General features: G+C 46.3%; 2 protein-coding genes across 7 annotated transcripts in view; both read left to right on the forward strand.

Moving 5' to 3' along the window:
- The first annotated feature begins 703 nt into the window (after window positions 1–703).
- APEH (acylaminoacyl-peptide hydrolase) lies at window positions 704–17,648 on the forward strand. Of its 2 annotated transcripts, none has more exons than XM_054978487.1 (22): window positions 704–890; window positions 2,961–3,090; window positions 3,706–3,832; window positions 4,341–4,431; window positions 4,770–4,845; window positions 5,117–5,277; window positions 5,936–6,073; window positions 8,796–8,887; window positions 10,208–10,248; window positions 10,337–10,458; window positions 11,220–11,280; window positions 12,362–12,459; window positions 12,829–12,880; window positions 13,116–13,204; window positions 13,779–13,917; window positions 14,095–14,178; window positions 14,272–14,352; window positions 15,128–15,216; window positions 15,695–15,885; window positions 15,969–16,071; window positions 16,213–16,319; window positions 16,715–17,648. In XM_054978487.1, the coding sequence occupies exons 1-22, from the start codon at window positions 879–881 to the stop codon at window positions 16,818–16,820; spliced, it is 2,190 nt and encodes a 729-aa protein (XP_054834462.1). In that variant the 5' UTR covers window positions 704–878; the 3' UTR covers window positions 16,821–17,648. The 2 variants fall into 2 exon arrangements, with proteins under 2 accessions (XP_054834462.1, XP_054834463.1); XM_054978488.1 differs by having other exon boundaries at window positions 14,098–14,178.
- A 2,030-nt stretch (window positions 17,649–19,678) lies between these two features.
- Window positions 19,679–22,304, forward strand: part of LOC129327419 (acylamino-acid-releasing enzyme-like) — a 45,082-nt gene continuing 42,456 nt past the window's right edge. For all 5 annotated transcript variants that reach the window (XR_008596820.1, XM_054976052.1, XM_054976054.1 and 2 more), the window contains exons 1-2: window positions 19,679–20,580; window positions 20,716–20,845. Coding sequence is in view for 4 of the 5 variants with exons in the window: in XM_054976052.1 (XP_054832027.1) it covers window positions 20,716–20,845 (130 nt within the window). In the remaining variant the exon portion in view is untranslated. The remainder of the gene's footprint in view (window positions 20,581–20,715; window positions 20,846–22,304) is intronic.

The following is a 22,304-nucleotide window of genomic DNA, read 5'->3' on the forward strand; positions in this document are numbered from 1 at the left end:
TTTCAGTGGCCACATATAGCCACACACAAACTGTACTACGATCAGCTGAATCCAAATTCTTGCACACTGCCCAAGCCCATTTGAAGAAGAGCAGCCTTAGCCACAGCTAAGCATCACACAAGGAACACAGGGGTATGCTTCCACAGTTTCACTTTCCCTTGAAACTAACACAGGAGTTCTGGAAAAGAAAAAGTGACAAAAAATGGAACAGATGCTTGGATGCACTAGTCTTTCAAGCATTAACAGCACCAACATTTAGAACAGAGTAGACAGGGCTCCTAAGAAAATTCAGACAGACTCACAACATCTGCAATAAGCTTATATGCACCCCCCCCCCGCCCAGATGGGCCAAGGAAATGTCAGTTTGTTCAGACACAACCCCAGGAAGGTCCAAGTACGAGTTAGAGAAAGAAACGAGGGTACAAGATGGTCCCTGATGCTTCCGACTGGCTCGGAAGCAGAATACAGAATTTGATCTCCGGAGAGCAATGCAGTTGCTAAAGGGAAGGCAAAGGGTATGCAAATGAAAGAGGAGGGAAAGTAAGGAAGGGACGTGACCCACTTGGATGAGCTACAAAGAAACCAATCCGCCAGCCACGGAGAGCGCCCCCCGCCCCCGCAGCGGTCTCTGCTCTTTAGCACCGCCCAGCTCCCACCCTGGCCCGAGAGAAAGGCATGCCAGCGCCAGCGCCACCCCCGATAGCTCCGCCAGCTACAGCCCGGCCCCCATCCCAGCAGCTGCCTAGAAAGGCAACTCTCGGCTTTGACAGGCAGCTCCGCAGCCAAATCCCTGTTCCCGTCGCCTTGCTCCAGAACACAGAACAGAAGGTTGCGAGACTTCGGCCCTTTGTAGGGTAAAGAGAAGCAGCAGCGACGAGATGGAGCCCCCGGTGAGATATTGGGGGGGGGGGGGTTCCAGCCACGCGCGGGCGGGGGGATGCGCTGCATGCGTGGTCCCCGTTGTGCATTTTACGGTTCTTCCCACAATGCCTGGCGAGTGCCGACTGAGGGGCGCAGGGGTTGGCGGGAATGCTAGTGGGAGGGGCTCCGTGCCTCCCCCCGGAAAAAGCCGCGGAGGCCCCTGGCTCTCTCCCCGTTGGGGTCAGCGCGTGCGTGGTTCTCCTTCGACTGGTCTATGCTTTTACTAGTTGCTGGGTCCAAAACCATTGGGCTGTTGAGGACAGATTACTGCGAAGAGTCTGGGAGATTATACAGAGACTTGCAACGACCCCAAGTTTTTTCTTAACCGGCTTAATTACCCCACCTGCAGGCTGAGGGTTACTGAGGAGGAAAATATTCATAAATTTGAGGGGAGGGGGTCTGATCCCCCTACTATTTTCCCACGAGAATTGGAACGCTAGAGATTATTTCTCATTTTCCTCCTTCCCTATTTAGGCTCCTGTGAAGTCTGCTCATAGACATCCCGATTTTTTTTCAATTAATGCAGTTTTATCACACATTTCTTCCATTATGGGACTCAAGACAGCATAGATTCTCAGGAGGTCTCCCCTTCAGGTACTGACTAGACCCACGCCATGCTTGTGTAGTTACAACAAGCTTGCTGTATTATGTACCTCCAGATCAAATACTGGGACCTCGATAGTTATTGCTCTTACTAGTCTTTCTAGAATGCATAATGTCCAACATCAGAGGTAGCCAGATTCACTGACCTTCTGGGCCACATTCGGTAAACTTCGACTTGAAAGAGAAGCGCCCTTTATGCTTACTCTCGGGTGGGAAAGGTAAATAGAAATGGGTGAGAAACAACGGCCAGGAAACTCCTCCCCTTTTTTGTGGTGTTATGCTGCCCAAGGATATAAGAGGAGCAAAACTGATGAAAGTGCAAGACTAGTGAAGGGAATGGGCCAGACAAGCAAGTGCTGATGTCACTGCTGATCTGTTATTTCTATTCACCTCTCCACATGATCACAGCAGTAAAAAAAGAGCAGTGAGTGCATGTGACGTGAAGATCTTTCTAGTTCCATATCTCCCCAGAAGAGCGTTCCAACTGGTGCCAGGCACCTATTAACTTGAGCTAGGTCAACAAACATATTTTATGTTTAAAAGAAATCTTTGTTGTGATGCTTGCAGTTTTGAACTGATTGGACTTTTGAGTCTCTCCCTCCTTAAATATGTGAAATTCCTAAGTCTTCTGTAGTTCTGTTACAAACTTGACTTGGTAGCATACATGTTCTGAAATGTCATTTATTTGTTTGTTTGAGATATTTCTATGCCATTTCTTCAGAGTTGTACTTGAGGTGGCTTACAATTAAAATCACATCACAGTATTTTTTTAAAAGGCCATTGGACATAAACAGCTTACAAATTATTGATAAAACAAGCAAATCCTTAAAAAGTTGATAGGACAGATCCCATGCTTAAAAATGAATCCTTCTCCTGCCAGCACTTCAAGATCAAAGAGGTTTTTCTAATATTGAAGAAGTAATCAACAGAAATCCTGACTATAACTGACACAAAATAGAAAATAAGTATTTCTGCCTAAACATATGAAGCTTCCTTATATTGAATCAGACCTTCTCTGACTGGTGGCGTCTCCAGGGTTTTGAGTGAAGGTCTTTCACGTCACCTACTAACTGTTCCTTTGGAGATAGTAAGGATTGAACCTGGGATTTTCTGCATGCAATGTGGATGCATTACCACCAGTTTAGAGAGGAATAAAAATCAATGGCAGCTACTGTAACTACCCTTCCTCTGCAGAAAGCCATTTCTGATGCGTTGCTAGCTAGAACACTCATATATATATATATTTCTATTACATTCTCTCACCTTTAATTCACTGAAATATTCTACTTAGGTGATGTGCTTCGTATCTTGTGTGGCTTTTCATCCAGAAGCAGTTGTTGCTTGCCCTGAACAAGTGGGTCATTGACAAGATACTTGTAATACTGTCTCCTGGAGCCAATCTCAACTAATTACACTTCTTATTTTTCAATATGCAGTTGCTGGTAAACACTGAAGACATAGCTGCTTTGTACCGTGAACTTAGCCAATTCCCATCTCTTTCCAGTGCTTGTATTGGACCTGAGATAACAACGCAGTATGGGGGGAAATACTGCAATATTTACACAGGTATACCGTCTCCATAGAGTTGCCTGTATTACAGGATCCTGTATTTGCTTCATAGGAATGGGGTGTATTTTGTAGCCATGGTTTTTCTAATTTGCTTTGGGCCTTCTCTATGTTGGTTTGTGAGTTTTTAGAGCCTTTGCTGATCATAAAGAATAAAGTTTTCATTGGCAGTACTGATTGTGGGCTACGGATGAAGCTTCCTGCAATCCAAAGAATATTTATGAAACTTGCTTCTGAGTAGACCTGTATGGGATGCTCCAACTGCCCATCGATGATGGGTTTAACCTAAATAAGGAAGACTTGTCTTGTGTGCAAGTGTACAACTTAGCTCATTTGCCTGAGTCTTCTACAACTTTTGCTTTTAGGCACATTAGAGTACTTGCTCTCAGCTTGTGACTGATTGAGTTTGAATTGTATGGGTCAAAATTTGGGGATCTGGCATGTGCATGGCATGTGCATGTGCATGGTTCTGTCTTGCAGCAGTGGAAGAGGAAATGGATTGAATCTGATGACTTCAGGTCTCTTCCCACAGTTACGTGTTCGCAGCAGAGAGGGGTGTTTTTTTCTCACTGTGCCAAGTTGAACAGCATCAAAGTTTGTTACTTCTTTTTACAGAATGGTCTCAGCGGGACTTGGAAAGAGCTGAAAATGTGAAATTCTGCCGTCAGTACCTCATCTTCCATGACAGCCAGTCCATCGTATACTCTAGCCCCTCTGGCAACTGCACTGAAATAAAGGGAGAGTAAGTCTTCATTTGCTGTATTGTTTTACTCTTTCTGACAGAAATATCAGACTACGTTTAACTCTAAAGCCTTACAATGAATGCTGTTTCCTGTGGGCTTATGGAAGTGGTCCATTTCCCTGGAAACCAAGCATAGCCTTGACACTTAATTGCCAGGGTTGGGTGTATTCAGCATCAAAAGAAATTCCAACTTCTTCACCAGATGTACTCAAATTTTGTGATGAGAATTTGTGTAAATTACATATACTTGCATGCATTTACTTTGTTTAATGAGCTTCCAAGATTTAGGTTTTCAAATAACGTAGAATTTTATAGAGTAATTCAGTAGTAAGCAGCTCAGCTAGCACTTAATTTTTCTTCTTGGCTCCTTTGTGCATCCAGGCAAGGCCCCTTTTCATGCAACATTTGCTTGCCTAATATGTCTGCTCTTATTCCTTGTTCATTCATATCCTGGACCATGCCTGCAGTGCTAACTTTCGGTATACTAACTATAGGCTTTCCCTCTTAGACTACTCAGCCGTGATTCTCCCAGTGGAGCTCAGAAAGCTGTTCTGCGAAAGACCAGCAATAACAAAGGCGAGGAAAAACAGTTCCTAGAGGTACAAATTGGTGGAAACCAACCATGTTTCTTTAGCATTTTTGTTATAATCAGAACAAGGCCTTCTAGAGATACTCAGCCCTTTCATTCCCAAAACAACATGACTTCCCTCTGTATCATTGTTCAATGAAAATAACAAAACTGTTACCAATCCCACCTTGTTCAACTCTCAGGAGGTAGCTGTATGTCATCTGTTACTTGCTGATCTTTGGTGACAGGAGTGGGAAATGTTAGTGGGTGCTATGTAGTTCAGAATGAACCTGGCCTGGTTCACCTCCAAGAAGCCCCAAGGTCAGCAAAGAGTTCCAAGACTAATGTTGTGATGTGCTGATCTTACAGGTGTGGGAAAAGAACCGCAAGGTGAAGAGTATTGAGTTATCAGCTCTGGAGAAACACGGCCAAGTGTATGAAGATGGTGAGGCTTCCTTGTAGCTCTGCCTGGATTTTTAAGAGGTTTGAGCTTTTTTGTCAGGTGTGATGACAGGGCTTAGGGAATCTTGGCTGTAACTAGGTAGTGGAAGTTTTCATGATCATAGACCGCTGCTGCTTAAAAAGTTCTTCATGTAAACCAAATTGTATTTGGTTGATAGGACAGCAGGCCGTGGAGTGCTGCTGGGCTCATCATGTTAGGGCTGTGGGAGTCAATGCTGCAGTTGAGTCTGTTGTGTTATTCTCTTTTTTTCTAGACCAGTTTGGCTGCTTGGCTTGGTCACACTCGGAGACTCACCTTTTGTATGTGGCAGAGAAGAAGCGCCCTAAGGCAGAGTCCTTCTTTAAGGCAAAAGCTCCCGAACTGAGCGTTGAAGAGGAGCTGACCAAGACTGAGCAAGGAGACAAAGCCATCAAGGTAGGAGTGAGTCTTTGTTTTACACAGCACTTTGATCGCCAGGATACTTTTGGTTGTTAGCAAGCATGGGGATTTGAGTGCATCTTCCACTCTGACCAAGCTCTTTAAATGATGTTGCTGGCCAAACATTGAAACTGCATAGTTTCAAGACAAGGGTGGCACCATTCCACTCTCCCTGCCAGTGTCCATGTTGCTTGTAAGTCTTTGGCTAGAAACTAGTCCCTTGCTATGTGCACAGAACATGTTATCAGACCCAGCCAAGATATCAGACTGTGCCATCAGTGAAAACCACCACTCTTCTTTTCCCAGTTTCAGCCTATGAAGTATCATCCTATGATGGATTTGTGTTCTCTTATATATTTGGTATGAAGGAAGGCACCTCTTGAAAAGCCTGCTCTGAAGAGGCAGCAGTCAGGAACTGTTCGTGACTATTCAAGAGGTGTCTTCTTTCATTCCCTAAAATGGCTGTATTTGTGTGCATGTATGTGTATATGCTTGCTTGGTCTTAAGATGTGAAGCATTCTGTGTTTTGGCTGAAGTAAAGTGAAAACCAGCCACATAAGCCAGGGGAATCTGCCAGATAAATGAGCATCTCTTCACTTGCTGCCGTTCACAGCAGCAAATCTTGACATTATGATCTCTTTGTTGTCTTTTCTAGGGGGAGCAGTTTGTATTCTACGAAGACTGGGGAGAGACCCTGGTGGCTAAGAGTGTCCCTGTGCTGTGTGTATTGGACATTGAGAGCAACAATGTCTCAGTGTTAGAGGGTGTTCCAGAGCACATCTCTCCTGGCCAGGTCAGTGATGAGCAATTGGGGAAAGGGTTGAGACCCTGCAGACCACAGACACTTAACAGGAATCTTCTTTGCCTGAGTGCTTCTCTTTCACATTATTATTCTGTCTATAAAGGCAGTATTGAAACTGAGAAGTAGGGTAATAACAGCAGTGGAGTAAAATTGCTGGGCTGTAGAGAAGGAGGTAGTCCATAGGAGCCTTGGAAAAGAATTTCAGATCCAATTGTTACCCAAAGAGCTACCCATGTCTGTCCTCTGACCCTAAGGGACATCTCTCTGAGCACATTCAGAGTGCACCAAAAGGGTTAACATATAAATTAGGGTCTATTCCTATATATACCAGCATTCTGTGGGTGGTGCTAACCCTCACTGTAAGGAGATGGGAGGGGATTGCTGAATGAGAGAGGGAGGGGGGAGATTGGCAATAAACTTTCTGATGCAGTGGTGGGGAGTTAAAGACTTGACACTCAAGTTCAGTAATGGGATTTTACTACTACTAAATAAACAATGGAATAGCTACGAAGGCACATGCTAGAAAGAATACAATGAAAAATGCATAGCAAAACAAAGGGATGTTCACTTGTACACACTCCATAACATAAAAAGTTATAAATCATGCACGGCCATAATCAACAAAACATAGCCAGTATGTTTTATGTTCCTAAATAGCTTAGTGTATGTGTAGGTGTGGAAGCAATAATAAAAATAAAACATACAATCTGTCCTGAAGAGTGATGTGACTAAGGTGGAAGATTCCCCAAAATAACCCCAAAATGGTAAACAAGAGGGATCGCTTATTAATTACATTCACAAGCCAAGGAGGTGCCTGATGTATGGGCACATAGGGTGCATGGGGCACCATAGAAGTGTATTAAAACTACACAGAAAGGTTGTAAACCAAAGGGGGTATGAGCAAATCAACCAATACCTGTAGGAATGCTACCTTTTTGCTATAAATTGCCTATACAAGATGTAAATTAAACTCATTAATATAAACCCTTGGTATGTGTCTACATTCAGATTGGTTGGTATAAATTAATTTGGGCTAGGATTGGAAGTTGGTGTATTTGAGTATGTGGCAGGAAAACAAGGGATGAGTAATCGATTAAATGTAAGGGTTGAAAAGAGACAGGAATCTAGATACCTGGGGGTTAAGGTCGTTAGATTCCCTTAATGTGAACTATTGATGGCTAATAACAAGGTTCGGCTCAAATACAGTGTTTGATATGTGGTTCGGAATGGATTCTAAAAGAAGAAAGTACTACTTTTGTGGCTTTGATATTCAAGATGGATCAGAGCACCCTTAAACATAAAAGATAAACCATATTCCCAACGACTCACCTCTTATCTTGGCGCAAGCACACTGAGGGCCCTGCGGTGCACCTGCGCCAGGGTAAAAGAGTTGTCAGTGGCAGACCTCTGAAGGGCCGCATAGCTGACAGGGAGGTGTAGCACGGAGGAGCCCCCCCCCATGCAGCCTTCCTGCTACCCTTGTGGCAGCTGCAGGGCCGTGTTGCACTTCCCCACCAGCTCCACGGCCCCTCAGAGGCCTGCCTGCGAAGCCAGTGGGGAGGCACCATGTGGGGGAGCCCCCCCAAGCCTTCCTGCCACCTCCACAGCGGCTGCAGGACCTTGCTGTGCCTCCCTGCTGCTTCTGCATCCCATCAGAGGCTTGCTGGGTGGGGAGGCACAGCATGGGGGGGCGCCCCTATGGCCTTCCTGCCATCTCCACGGTGGCTACAGGGCCGTGCTGTGCTTCCCTGCTGGCCACAAGGCCTGTCAGAAGCCTGCCTTGTGGAGCCGGCGGGGAGGTGCAGCATGGTGGAGCCCCCCCCCTACACACATTGCCTTCCCACCACCTCCACAGCGGCTGCAGGGCCATGCTGCACCTTCCCACTGCCTCTGCGACCAGTCTGAGGCCTGCCTGCGAAGCTGGTGGGGACAGAGGTGCAGTGCGGGGGAGCCTCCCCTCCCCCCCAGCCTTCGCGCTGCCTCAATGGCAGCAGTGGGGTCTTGACCCTGGTGCTAGAGCCCGTTGTATTTATTTTTACAATCGGCTCTGTTGCTAGTTACAATATAGCATCCATATAAGTTGCAGGGAACTGTCATCTTTATCAGACTTGGAGAGCTACCAATCTATTTGAAATTTTGCATGGAAATCCATCGTATTGATGTGATTTAAAAGTGATTTGACTAACTATACTGAACAGCAAGTAAAATTTCCTGTTCCCAATAAATGTGGAATAGGAGAGAGTGAGACTAGTGGAATCCATTTGTTCCCAATTCTGGGTGCTTTTTCCTTGCATGGCAAGGTAAACTTCAAGCTGTGCCTCCAGAGTACTGAATTCCTCTGTGGACCTAGGCTGCTCTTAACCCTTGGAGAGGTGGTATCATGTACTGGGTACCCCTAAACCCCTGGTTGTAAGAAATTGAGTTAGTGTACATGTGGCGAAATGCTTGCCCAGGTGGTGATATTTTGATGCAGTGCCTTTTCATATTTTATCAGTGTGGGCGCAGTGGCATTACACTAGGAGCACTGGAGCTCCATAGGGAAAGGAGCAAGGTGTCTTCTACTAGTGTTTGCTTCAGGTTTTTCATACTATATATTTATTGGATTATTATTCCATGGCTCTTCTTTGAAGCCTCTCTCTGCATGTTGGAGACCTGTCCTGCCTAGTAAAGTCTAGTGCATTTACCCCTGACGTTGCTTTCTCTCTCCCTCTAGGCTTTCTGGACTCCTGGTGATACAGGGGTGGTATTTGCAGGCTGGTGGCATGAGCCCTTTCGTCTGGGATTGCGGCACTGCACCAATCGCAGGTGAGTGCCCTGTCAAAAGCAGCGGGGATCCATACAGGTTTGCCCCTCCATAATAGAATAGGGATGGAGGAGGACTAAATGGTGGGGAAATCAATATAAGAAGCATTTGTCATCTACACCATGAGGTTTCTTTGCTGCAGTGATAACTTGGGGTTGAGGAACTCTTTCAGCATGTGGGGAGAGGTTGCTGTAGTCCATGACTATGGAGGAGGACAAGATGCATAGCTTCCTCAGATAGGTAGCTTCACCGAGTAGACGTTTTCAGGCCTTGCCCATTTCTGAGTGGAAAGTCTGCTTCTGCCTTGTTAGAAAGAAGTCAGCTGGGCTAGTAACACCACAGTACTCCTGCTTCTGTTCAGATAATGGGGGATTCCGCATGATTTTGATCGGACTTTCTGAGCAGTCGTGCTGCAATGGAGTTGTACGAATCCACCGCTCCCCGATTCCACATTAAGGCTTTTGTTTCACATAGACATTTCATTTCATCATGCTCAAAGTCCATCGTGCGGAATTTGCCAGTATAAAAAATCGATTCCTCATTGCTTTTCCCAGGGGAAGTGTCGACAGATGTGCATCTTCTTCATTTTTAAAAAATCCACCTCCACCCCCCAAAAAACGTTGCTACATATAAACGTTGCATCAAACAAACACATTTGATAGGTCAGAACATTTCCCGCCGATATCGTGGAATGAGTATTGGTTATTGACATTTGGAGGGAAAATTGTTACCGATGATCCCGCTTTCCCTCTGCCTCAGAAGCTGTCAGCTGTCAGCGAGCAACAAATAACAAATTTGGCATGTTGAAAAACGGACCCGTTTTTCGTCTTCGTTACATGACACAGGATATGTTTCTGCATAGACTTGTAGAAATGTTGAAATGTTTTTTATATTAAAAAAAAATTTAAAAGAGGGGAAGGGAAAGGTAGTGGGTGTGGCTTAGAAAACGTGATTGGCCAATCAAGTTGTTTCGAAGGGCGAGAGAAAAGGGCAAGGGTGGGGAGAACATCGGATAAAGAATTTCACATGATTAAAATCCCTAATCTGCTGCGAATGGACAAATAAGTCGGGAAAAAGCGGGATGGAATAAAACGGACAAAACCTGCAGTGACTTTGAATCTGCTGCTAGGATTGCCTTCCCACGTGTGGAAACACAAAGAAAAATCGAGGTCATTTGGAAGCTGAACAGCGGAAAACCACTAGTGCGGAATCACCGGATGAGTAGGACAGTAGGCTGGCTGTAGGGAATGGGTGTCTTCTTTCCCCCTCCCCCAGAAAGTATTGCATAATCTGTCATCTCTGTTTTGTTTTTCTCCCCTCAGGTCAGCTCTCTTCTATGTGGATCTGACAGGCGGTCGTTGTGGTGAGGGACCTGTTGCTATTGCACATTTCTCAGCCCTTGAGTTATCATGGACTTCGCTCTTCATTCACTGTCTCCCTTTCTGTTGCAGAACTGCTTTCAGATGATACCAAGGCTATTTGGTCTCCTCGCTTGAGTCCAGATCAGTGTCGCATTGTATTTCTGGAAAACATGGCTTATGGACCACACCAACAATGCAGCCGCCTGTGCATGGTAAATATTGTGCTTGAGTCTTTGCCAGAGACTTCATGGTCTCTCAGTCTCTGTATAAAAGTCAGAGGATTCACTGAGTTTCTTGACCCATACTGGGCTTTGGGAGACTTCTCTGAGCGTAAATATTTGGGCATGAGCTCAGGTAGGACTCTGTCTGGACCTGAGTGCTTCCACTGCAATCATAGTGACAGCTGCAATTGGGAGCTCATATTCATTGGTGGAGTTTCAGCATTTTGTGTTGAACGGAAACAACAACAACATCTGATTTATATACTGACCTTCACTACAACTTAATGCCCACTCAGAGCGGTTTGCAAAGTGTGTTGTTATTATCCTCATGACAATCACTCTGTGAGGTGGGTGGGACTGGGAGAGCTCTGAGAAGCTGTGACTGACCCAGCTGACTTCAAGTGGAGAAGTGGGAAATCAAACCCAGTTCTCCAGATTAGAGTCCTACCACTCTTAACCACTACTCTAAACTGGCTCTCCATTTCTCTCTTCTCTCAGAAAGAGAACCAAGGCAGCATAAATCTGGCATTGTTCACCCAGAACTATTGTGGAGATTTTCCTAAACTGCAAGTGATGCCTTGATCTAGATTGGCCTCCTGCTTCATGGAGCTTTACAGTATCTCTTTCCTAGTGGTGCCATAAGCTGAAAGAAATTTTCTGAGGGCCAGTGATCTAAGGGGTATTAATGCAGAAAGAGATCTCTGAAGCATGGAGCTGTGCTGTGTCACATCCTTCTTTGACTTCTCTTTCAGTATGATTGGTACACAAAGCTCACTTCTACTGTGGTGGAGATTGTGCCTCGGCAGAGCCAAGGTGAGTAGTATGACATCGCTCCTGGAACTCCTGGGATGTGCAGTGGAAGATGCTTGATGATATTTGAGGTGCTCTGATGAGATTCTGTGAATTGGGCTCTAAGAATCTTGTACGGAGTGGAGAGTGACCTCAAATCATAGCTGACTTATAGCAACCCTTGGTGGGGTTTTCATGGCAAGAGTCTAACAGAGGTGGTTTGCTATTGCCTGCCTCTGTAACCCTGGTCTTCGTTGGCGGTCTCCCATCCAATTACTAACCAAGGCCCACCCTGCTTAACTTCTGAGATCTGATGAGATCAGGCTCACCTGGACCATCCAGGTCAAGGCAAGGATCCTCCTGCATACATCAATGAAAAAAGACCAGTCTTGTAACCACTGCATATTATGCTTATTCAGACAGTTGGTTATATTGTACACATTCATATAAAGAGTGTTTGTTTTTATCATAGCTACAGAAATATATTGGCAGTGATGTGGAATATGGAATACTCTGGAGGGAATTTGAGAAAGGAGGAGATTTTGGGGAAGTAGAGAAAGGATTGAGCCGTGAAGAAATGTGATGCAAGTTAATCACAGGCCTCCTGTGTTTCCTTCTGAGTCAGGATGGTTGCCTCTTTGTCAAGAAGCATCCCTTGGAAGTAATAGCAGGGTGTTATTTTGGTTGATGCTTGGAGTTGGCCATCCCAGTTGGGTTCTGTAGCCTATTGCAGATGTTTTTTACATGATGTCTTCTGGAACTCTTTTGGGTAGGCATTGGCATATCTCAGGGGAGCTGGCATCCGGGATGATTAGGCAGTATGAAGTGGCTTGCCTCCATCAGCATAAATTTGAGGTGCTGTTAAAGGCAGTGATGTGTTGGTTGTTGCATATATTTTTGCCATCACAGGGGACTTTAGTTTGGTGCCTATGTCAGAAAACCCAGTTCTCATGGGCCACCTGTACCTGGCATCCAGAACAGCTGAACAGGATGGAGCTGATAGAATTTGCTACGTGTTTTCTGTGGTCCAGTTCTTAGCATACTGCCTGCGTCTTACTGCATGAAAGCTGTCACTGTCTGAATGAACATGTACTATCTCTTGCAGGTGAATTCACAGGGATCTACAACACAGCATTGCCTGAGCGTTGTTGGGCAGCAGACAGCCAGAGGGTTGTATTGGACACTGTACAGCGCAGTAGGCAGGTAAGAATGAACTATAGAATACTTCTAAGTTTTAGGATGAAGCCCAGCATAGTTTTTGCCAAGACAGATGATGCTCTGTACTTGGCTAGCCCCCAAGGGCACCCCCAAATGGACAATCTCTTCAGTATCAGGCCTGTTGATTCAGTACTTCTAACATTGTGAGCCACAGGGAGATGGACATCTGCAGTTTCAAATAGAGCAGAAGATTAGCAACATCTGTCTGTTTGGCTTAGTACAGATGACAGAGTCCCCCTGAGCCTTTGTTTTTCAGCATTGCTTCTCACACTAAATTGTACCAGTAACTATGTGGGAAGCTGCTATCTGGATACCACCTAAGACAGATCTCTCCAATGATGTATTTTCTTCTAGGAGCTGATTGTGGTGGATATGCGGTCAGGCAGTGTGTGTTCTCTCACCAAGGGTATGTATGCGTGTCCTGGCCCTGATTATTAGTGCCCTTCATTCAGCAGCTGAAGGCTATACTGCAACTTGCTCGTCTTCAGCAGGGAACTCTCATTCCCACCTGTTAGAAAGGACTGCTAAACTAGGTTGGAAACCAAGGAACAAGTGGTGCAAGTTCTTCCTTATCTGAGTGAACACAGAAGGCAGAAAGTGAGAGGGAGAAGTAATGAAACTTTGTTCCTGCACCAACTCAGGGTCCCCTCTTGGAAGCTGGACACTGCTCACCATTGACAGAGATCTGCTGGTAGCCAAATTCTCTACTCCAAACTGTCCTCCCAGGCTTGTAAGTACCACATGGCTAGGCAGAAGGTTCTGGAAACTGCCTGGTAACAATGTATTCAGTGTGTTTAATAGTAAATAATAACTTTGCAAGTACTTTCGATCCTTGATAAAGTTACTCAAGGACTATCTGAATATTGAATAAATCAGAGTGATAGACCTGGGAATCATTTGGTACCAAACTTACTGGACAAATAATATCATATTATTGTGCTCAGCTTTGGGGAGGGAGAACTTTGAGACAAAATGTGAAGCTCATCCTTAATAGGGATGCAGTTGTCGAGAGCCTTGGCTGAAATACAAGTATTGCAACAGAAACAGGGCTAATGTGCACATTCATATGTATATGTATGAAACCTCCCTGCCTTATTATCAGTGTTAATGTTGCCGGTTGTGCATTTCTATTGGGCCTGTGTCTTTGTCCATGGCACTTACCTGACATATGCTGCCATGTTTAGGGGCGTATGTTCTACTATGATTCCAGATCACCTCCTCCAGATTAATCTCCCAAACAAAAAAGTGTGTCCCAGTAGTAGATTCTTATTTCTCAACTTAGGAATCATTTTCTTTTGCTACAGATGGTGGCCTTCCTGCCTCCTGCTGGCAAGGAAGCTGAAGTAAACTGGGTGTGCCTGGAAGAATCTAATCAAATCCAAGAAATCACTTGGAATATCCATACACTGCACCCTCCTCCAGAACAAGACAACACCCAGTATGGTGTGTAACCAGAGAGCAAAAGCTAGGCATTCTTTGCCAGCTGTCACCAGCCTTCGTCCTGTGCCCTGAAATGGGTTCCTCAAAAATAATTTGGGGCCCTGGGGTTGTAATACAGTTTGTGCATCTGACTTTCATGTGGCATTTCCATGATCTGCAAGTGATGCTCTTTCTCTGCAGCAGGGCTTGATTTTGAAGCCATCCTACTCCGGCCCACTGAGGCACCAGAGAAGGTCAAATTCCCATTAGTGGTGACCCCTCATGGTAAGTGTCTTTGTCTTCTTCCCATGCCTCATTGAAAGTATGCTGGACTTTTCCACTTGTCTCACCAGTCCATCCCTTTTGTGCTCCTGGCAGGAGGCCCTCACTCTGTGTTCACCATCAGCTGGATGCTTTACCCAGCAGTGCTCTGCCGGATGGGCTTTGCGGTGCTGCTGGGTGAGTAATGGCCTGGATGCTTCTTGGGCACTTGAGCACCTGCTGTGGTCCCTGTACAGTAAAGATTCTTGTGCTGTGGAAGCAGTTTCTTCCAAAACAATATTTTTAGAAGTCTGCACAGCCAATCAGTATCCAGTGGGCAATTGGAAGCCATGCTTTGCAGAAGTCCCCACCAGGTCCTACCCACATTGTAAAAACACTCAGTGGGCACCAGAGAAGGTGTCAGTGGACACAATTGTGCCCACGGGCACCACATTGGGAACCTCTGGTTTAGAACACTACACTGTAGTCAGAATAATTGAGCCTGGGCTGTCACTAGATCTTCTCTTGTGCCTGTGCTGAAAATCTATGCTCTGATCTCAAGTTCAGCCTAAGAGGACCAGGTTGGAAGGGACCTGTCTTTACATCTCCGAAACTAGCCTGTTGTTTTGTTAGAAGTTCTAGCTACTGCTGCTGCTGTAGAAGTGGAACTAGAGGAGAAATTACACAACAGTCCATAATTACCCTTCTAGAGCAGTGGAATTTGGTATATATGGACTACTACAGTGGGCAGCATCTTTAGCCTTTTGGTACTAAATTATCATAAAGCCAATCCAGATAGAAGGTGATGGAGATTCCTCCCATTAGAGGAAAGCATCCCCATGCTAGAGATGCCTGGAGTGAATCCTGGCTAGGAGGAACAAGTCCCTGTAAGCCACTTAACTTGGGCCAGCAAGGAGCCAAGCACAGTGCTCTTAGTGACACTATGTTGTTGGTTTCCCCCCCCCCCATCTAGTGAATTATCGAGGATCCCTGGGCTTTGGCCAGGACAGTGTGGCCTCCCTGCCAGGGAATGTGGGCACTCAGGATGTCAAGGATGTGCAGGTAAGTGGAGCTCAGTCATCCCTTCCTTCACAGCCAACTGGAAGACTATGCAAGGAGTCCATATATTTCCTCACGGGGTGGAGGAATATGGAAACACAGAAGAAATAATGTGGCAGAGAAGCAAATTCATTAAGCCCTCAGGGATCACAGATGTATCTTTTCCATTCCAACATGCACTGTGTGCATTTCTGTTATATAGCCAATTCAGATTACCAGGCAGGCACAAGATTTATTCCTCACAGGACTGAACCACCTCTGATATGTATATACTGTGCTTGTTTTACATGTTTAGGGAGCTTTTAGCCAGGGGATGTTTTCAGTCATATGAACACTTCCCTCTTCCACCTCCCACTCCAGTGGAGGTATTAAATAATATGTCATGCATTCTGCTGAATATTTGGATGAATTCTTGAAATAAGAGTCTGGAGCTCCCACTGAAATGCTACAACTCTGTTTGTTGCATTCTTCTTCTTTGCAGTTCTGTATGGAACAAGTGCTACAGAAAGAGCCCCTAGATCCACAGCGTGTAGCCTTGCTTGGTGGCTCCCATGGAGGCTTCCTATCCTGCCATCTCATTGGCCAGTACCCTAGTACCTACAAGGCCTGTGTAGCCCGGAATCCTGTTGTCAACATTGCCTCCATGGTGGGAAGTACTGACATTCCTGACTGGTGAGTATCTTGAACAGCTGCACTTCCGTCTCCAAGCCTTTGCCTGCTATCCTTACTGATGCTTTCTGTGTTGCTTCCTTCAGGTGCCTAGCAGAAGCAGGTTTACCCTATGATCAGTCTGCTCTCCCAGATCCCAAACAGTGGACAGAGATGCTACTTCATTCACCTATGCAATATGTTGATAAGGTATAACAACACACACACATACACCCTGTTCACTGATCCGAAAATCTCATATCTGTCCTACTTCAGTTTCAGGACTTTTGACTTCTTACAACTACTGACAGCCTTGGAAACTGTTTCTGTGTTGCTGTTTTGTTACTATAGGTTCAGACGCCTGTTCTCCTAATTCTAGGAGAAGAAGACAGACGCGTACCCCCCAAGCAGGGCTTAGAGTATTACCATGCTCTCAAGGCTAGGGGAATTCCAACTCGGTAAGCATCTGGGTAACTTAGGAAGTAATGCAAAGGATCTGGCTGAGAGGGAGCCTTAGAAAATGGTCAAAGGGACTAAAAATGCATGGGATTGGTACTGAAGAATGATTTGTCAGCCAGTTTGGTGTAGTGGTTGAGAGCGATGGGACTCTGATCTGGAGAACTGGGTTTGATTCCCCACTCCTCCACTTGAAGCCAGCTGGGTGACCTTGGGTCAGTCACAGCTCTCTCAGAGCTCTCTCAGCCCCACCCACCTCACAGGGTGTTTTGTTGTGGGGATAATAATAACATAATTTGTAAACCGCTCTGAGTGGGTGTTAAATCATCCTGAAGGGTGGTATATAAATCGAATGCTGTTGTTACTACTTTTGTAATGGCTGTGTATCTTTTTCCAGGGTGCTATGGTATCCAGGCAATAACCATGCCCTAGCTGGTGTGGAGGCTGAGGCTGATGGATTCATGAATATTGCACTCTGGCTGATCCAGCATATGAAACTATGACTTCAGAACCTGGGCTGCACCTATTGTAATCTCACCTCCCTATTAAGCAGTGTGACGAGCTAACATAAATTCAGGTCTCTTCCATTCAAAGGAGCCATTGAAGAGGTTGGGTGCTCTGATAGCTTTTGTTCAGGATCTCTGGACCATGGAGTTACATAGAATCAGGGACAATGGATAGCATGTGTCCCAGTGGCCAGCTTAGTTATGCCAGCAGCAGAGGTCAACCTGACCCCAAACCTAGTGCCACATCTTGCAGTCTTATCAGGAGTTTTACGGTTGTGGGTGGCTGAGAAGTGCCAGATGAGAAATGGTCCTGTTCAGTTTCCACAGAACTTCTGTCTTTAGCACTGGTCTTTGTGGGCAGACCTAGTAAAGGTGATCCCAGAGGACCGAGCAGCAAAAGATAAAAGACTTTATTTATCTCCTAAATTCTTAGATGCTGACTTGCAAAATGTAATTACTTAGACTTGACAATGACTGGGCATCATCAGTTGCTGAGATGAGAACTCCCTTGGGATGGAAAGAGTAGATTTTGGGGGAGAGGAAGGGGGTAGTGGTATCAGCAAACAGGAATTCCAAAGAAAAAGTGGTGATTCAGAAGGGGATTCCTTGAATACAATATGCCCCTTTTGAAAACAGAAAAATAGATCAGGCTTGATCACTAATCTGGTATTTCCTTACTACCACACATTTTGTAGCTTTAAGTGTGACTAGAAACTGAATGGTAATGTGTACTACGCTCAATTTATATTATACTACTAACAAAGCCTGTTGTGTGTGTTTGGGGGGGAAATGGGCTCTAGAAAGGGGAGGGCGGGCAGGCGGGCATTGCCTCCTGCTCTGCGCCTGATTCCATCTGGGTGACTGATCCCAGCCAGATGAAGGAGGGGCGGGCATTGCCACCTTCTCCACTACTGATCCCAGCCAGGTGAAGGGGGACAAGCATTGCCTCCTGCTCCACGCCAGATTCCGACTGGGTGAAGACAGACGGGCATTGCTACCTGTTCCACGTCTGATCCCAATGGGGTGAGGGGGGGGCAGGCATTGCCACCTGCTCCGTGCCTGATTCCAGCGGGATGAAGGGGGAGCAGGCATTGCCATCCGCTACACTCATGATCCAGGCTGGGTGAAGGCGGGGGCGGGCATTGCCACCTGCTCTGCTCCTAATGCCAGCCACATGAAGGGGAGTGGGCATTGCCACCTGTTCTGCACCTGATCCTGGCCAGGTGAAGTGGTGTGGGCATTACCACCTGCTCTGCTCCTGATCCTGGCTGGGTGAAGGGGTGGTGGGCATTGCCTCCTGCTCTGCGCCTGATTCCATTGGGTGAAGGGGTTAGACATTGTCCCCTGCTCCATGCCTGATCCCAGCCAGGTGAAGGTGTGTGTGGGGGGGGCATTGCTCCGTGCTCCATGCCGGATCCCAGCCGGGTGAAGGAGGTGCAGGGATTGCCTCCTGCTCTGCCCCTGATTCCGTCTGGGCAAAGGGAGGGTGGGCATTGCTGACTTCTCTGCATCTGATCCCAGCTGAGTGAAGGGGGCGGCCATTGCCACCTGCTCTGTGCCTGATTCTGGCAGGTTAAAGGGGGAGCAGGCATTGCCACCTGCTCCACTCCTGATCTCGGCTCGGTGAAGGGGGGAGCAGGCATTGCCTCCTGCTCCATGCCTGATCCTGGCTGGGTGAAAGTGTGGGGGGGAGCATTGCCACCTGCTCCACTCCTGATCCCAGCTAGGTGAAGGTGGGGAGCGGGTATTGCCACCTACTCTGCTCCTGATCCCAGCTAGGTGATGGCGGGGGGTGGGCATTGCTACCTGCTCTGCTCCTGATCCCAGCTGGGTGAAGGCAGGGGGTGGGCATTGCTGCCTGCTCCGTGCCTGATCCCAGCCTAGGCTTCCCACCACAGCATGCTCTCTGAGGGACGGGCTGCCTTTTCTGGGCTTTCCTCCATGACAGCATCCTCTAGAGGCGCACCAGGATATGAAATGAGTTGTCTGGAACACGGTTACCCTTTTATATAGTAGGATTATTTTATTTATTTTAATTTATTTTTATTATTATATGCCCCCTCTCCAGAGACCTGCTCAAGGTGGCATACATCAAAGATAATAAAACAGAAGCTTTAAAACATCTTTTAAAAATAAGGCCATTAAAAGGCAATCATAAAAGAGACCACTGCCATTGAACAAGCCATCCTGTCTCAATATAAATTCTTGATTGTCAGTCTGCTCCTGAATTGTTTCCTCTAGTGCACTTTCTAGACATCATTCTCTAGCATTTTAACTAACTCTAGTACAATATCATGGAGAACAGGCATCACAACATAAGACTGAAACATTGAGAGTCCTACAAGCTTAGCTGCTTCTGGTTGTTAGGATGGACCATGGATTGCCTTTAGAGATAGCTTGGCAGTTCATTAAGGAGACGTAAAAAGCTCACTGCTGGAATATTCCTTAATAGGTTGTCAAACTGTCACTAAAGCTGTGATCCCTACCTGGAAGCATGTCCTACTGACTACAGTGTGACATGTCTGAATAAAAATCATAATAAGCAAAAGATCATACATTTGCCCTCTCTCCATTTCTACTGAGATGCCTTTCTCAGAAAATAAGCTGGTTGGGTGCAGTTTAGGTGCATGTATAGAATGACAGCCCATTGTACTAGATTGCTGTAGGTCACCTAACCATGTTCTGTGTTGCTAGCTAAAGCTGAATGGAATTAGTTATTCCATTATTCCTTTTAAAAATATATTGTTGCCTCCTTTCCATGACACATATTCAGGCAAGGTTAAAACTAATATTTTTATCCTTGCAAGTGTGCATGGTGAATGAAGTGTAATTTATTCAAGGGCAGTTAACTAAACCTACATCTCCTACAGCTGCAATCTATCTCCTGTACCACACAGGTTTTTGAGCAGTGTGCTATGATTAGCCCCTCCAACAGGCTGTACTGGAAGTAGTAAGACTTAGGAGGACTGGAACCCTCTCTACTCCCTTTGATGGAGCAGCCACTTGCTTACTGAGCTGGGCTGTCTTCCTAGGTTCAACTTACCTGGCTGATTTGGAAGGAAAAGTGTGACAGCTGCCCCATGCTTTGCCCTGTTTTGAGGAAGAAGGCCGCAATTGTGACTTGTTATATCGTGGCTGCATGCGCGCATATGAGGCCAACTTTTCTATATATGTAACACACAGGTTTCCCTCACTGCAGGACTGCAACAGAGGACCAGGCTTGATTCTCATTCGCTTATATGAGAGAAAGTAGAACAGTGCTATTGTGGGGCGGTCTTGTACTGAAGGAGAAGCTCCCACCCCGTTACCCTTTAACGACAGTCCTTCAAGTACTTCGTTGCTCCATACGGAAAGGTCTCCCTGGCGTCTCTCCCGTCTCTTGGTGGTTTGATAGCCCGCGGGTGGGTTACGTGGCTGAACTCGGGCAATCTACGGCGAGCACGCGAGGCGCTAGCCAACCGGGGTATTTGAAAGGGAATGGCAGCCGGCCCTCCTTTCAGCCAGGGGCGACTGCCCAAGCTGAGCCGCCCAGAGGCTCCGAGAACCGGAAGAAACGGCATCGAAGGGCGGGCCGGGCGCTGTTTCACGCCTTCCCAGGCCCCTCGGGCTCTCGGCTGCTTTCGTCGCCGTGCTGGTCTTTCTGCGGACTCTGCTGCTCTGCGCGGCAGGGGTTTTTCCGTGCTGTTTTCCCACCGCTGTTCCGGACACGATCTTTGGGAAAGGCCTCGTGGCTTGCAGGCTGGACCGCGCAAGAGAGGCGAGGGGGCAGCTGTGGCGAGCGTCGGGAAGGCGGGGGGGGGGGGGGAGAGAAGCAAGAGGAGCCGTAGGGTCGGGGCGGCCAGGGGAAGGCCGGGGGCTGTTGTGAGACGCCTCTCCTCTCTCTCTCTCACAGATGCCGGGGGGCTCGGGCCCCATCGGCGGTGTGTATCAGGAGTTGAGCCAATTCCCCTCGGCCACTTATGCCAGGGTAGGAGTCGGATTCGCTGGCTGCCGCGGCGCCAAGTTCCTGCCCCTCTACAGCGGTGAGCCCAGTTGCTCAGACTGATCCTTCCCAGCCCCCCTCCCCGCTGTTGGGAAACACTTCTGGGTGACGTGTTAGCTGGGTCGGCTTGAGCTGACGGTGTCGTTTTCCCTCCCTGTCCTGCTTTCTAAAATACCCTGCCTCTTTTCCAAATTCTTTTTATAAGATAAGGCATTCAAAATCTTTATAACATTTTACAGATGTGCGGACAGACCAGATAACTCGGGGGCCACCCAGAGGAATAGACTACTGGTCTCTAGAATAATAAATGTAATGTTTCTTAGCAATCTAGCTGCACAACAGGCTTGTGCCATTTATCTTAATGATATATGAGGCCCCACTTTGGTAGCTAAATTGAGCAGTTGATAGGAGCTGCTACCAGTAGCTGAGGAATTAAAGTTCTCAGAAAGGGAGCAAGTTTATTATTTGGAAGGAGATAATAATATTGTGTGCCTCTTATTTTTCAAATAGTTTAAAATAAGTGGTTACGCCAATTAATCTTCTAAAAGTCAATATTTATTTGGAACTCTCAGTAGTAGTCAAACTTTAGACCTCAATTCAGAACCTGTTAAATAATTCATCTGCTGTGGTCTCCCATCAGACCTCCCATCTTTACGCCTCTGTCACAGGGTTGATCTATGCCGATCAGGGTTGTGTATCTTCCAGCAGCAGAGGAGTGGTTTACTGGGTTTTGCGATTAGAAGGAACATTGGACAGAATACGCAGCCTTTTAATCAACTTGCTTCCATTGGAGTCTTTTACTAGGAAAAAGGGACAGAAGTTGGCCAGTCTTGCAGAAATTCACGCATGAATTAAAATTGTATGCACTGTGAAAAACTGATTCACTGTGAAAAGAATAGCACCAACCCACCCTGTACATCTCAGGTTTGCAGTTACATCCAAGCTAAAGTTGTGTGTAATTAATAAAAAAGGAAAAGTTATTGCATATGTTGAAATCAAAATGTATGATTGCTTTTTCCGATATTGTAAAAGGAATGTCAAATTTAGAACTGTAATTTGATAGCAGTATAGAATCTTATATTTCCATTATCAAGAAACTCTCCAATATTTTTTCTGGGAAATGGCTCTGTGGCAAAAGAACTGAAGGGTGAACAGTGTACTCTGCAGGATCACAACTGGGGAGTACCAGGGGGAACCGGTGTCCCCTGGCTGTGTGAGCTTTGTGCCCAAACTGTGTAGGTTGCCTGCCACTTTCTTGTCCAGCAGTTCTGGTTTCTCTTTTTGCTGGTTTGATGTCCTTGATTTTCTTATTCTCTATGAGTTTTTCTCCCTGCTTCTACCTGCCATTGAGTTTTGAGTGCAGGTCCCTTTTCTCGCAGTCAGATCAGCCAAAGTCAGAGTACTTCAGATATGTTTGTATTTTGTTTCTTTGGGGCAAAGGAACTTGTATTTATTCTCTTTTTGGCCTTCTCTACCTTAAATGAACAAACATCTATCCA

The sequence above is a fragment of the Eublepharis macularius genome, chromosome 4 (assembly GCF_028583425.1).
Source record: "Eublepharis macularius isolate TG4126 chromosome 4, MPM_Emac_v1.0, whole genome shotgun sequence".
Classification (NCBI taxonomy): domain Eukaryota; kingdom Metazoa; phylum Chordata; class Lepidosauria; order Squamata; family Eublepharidae; genus Eublepharis; species Eublepharis macularius.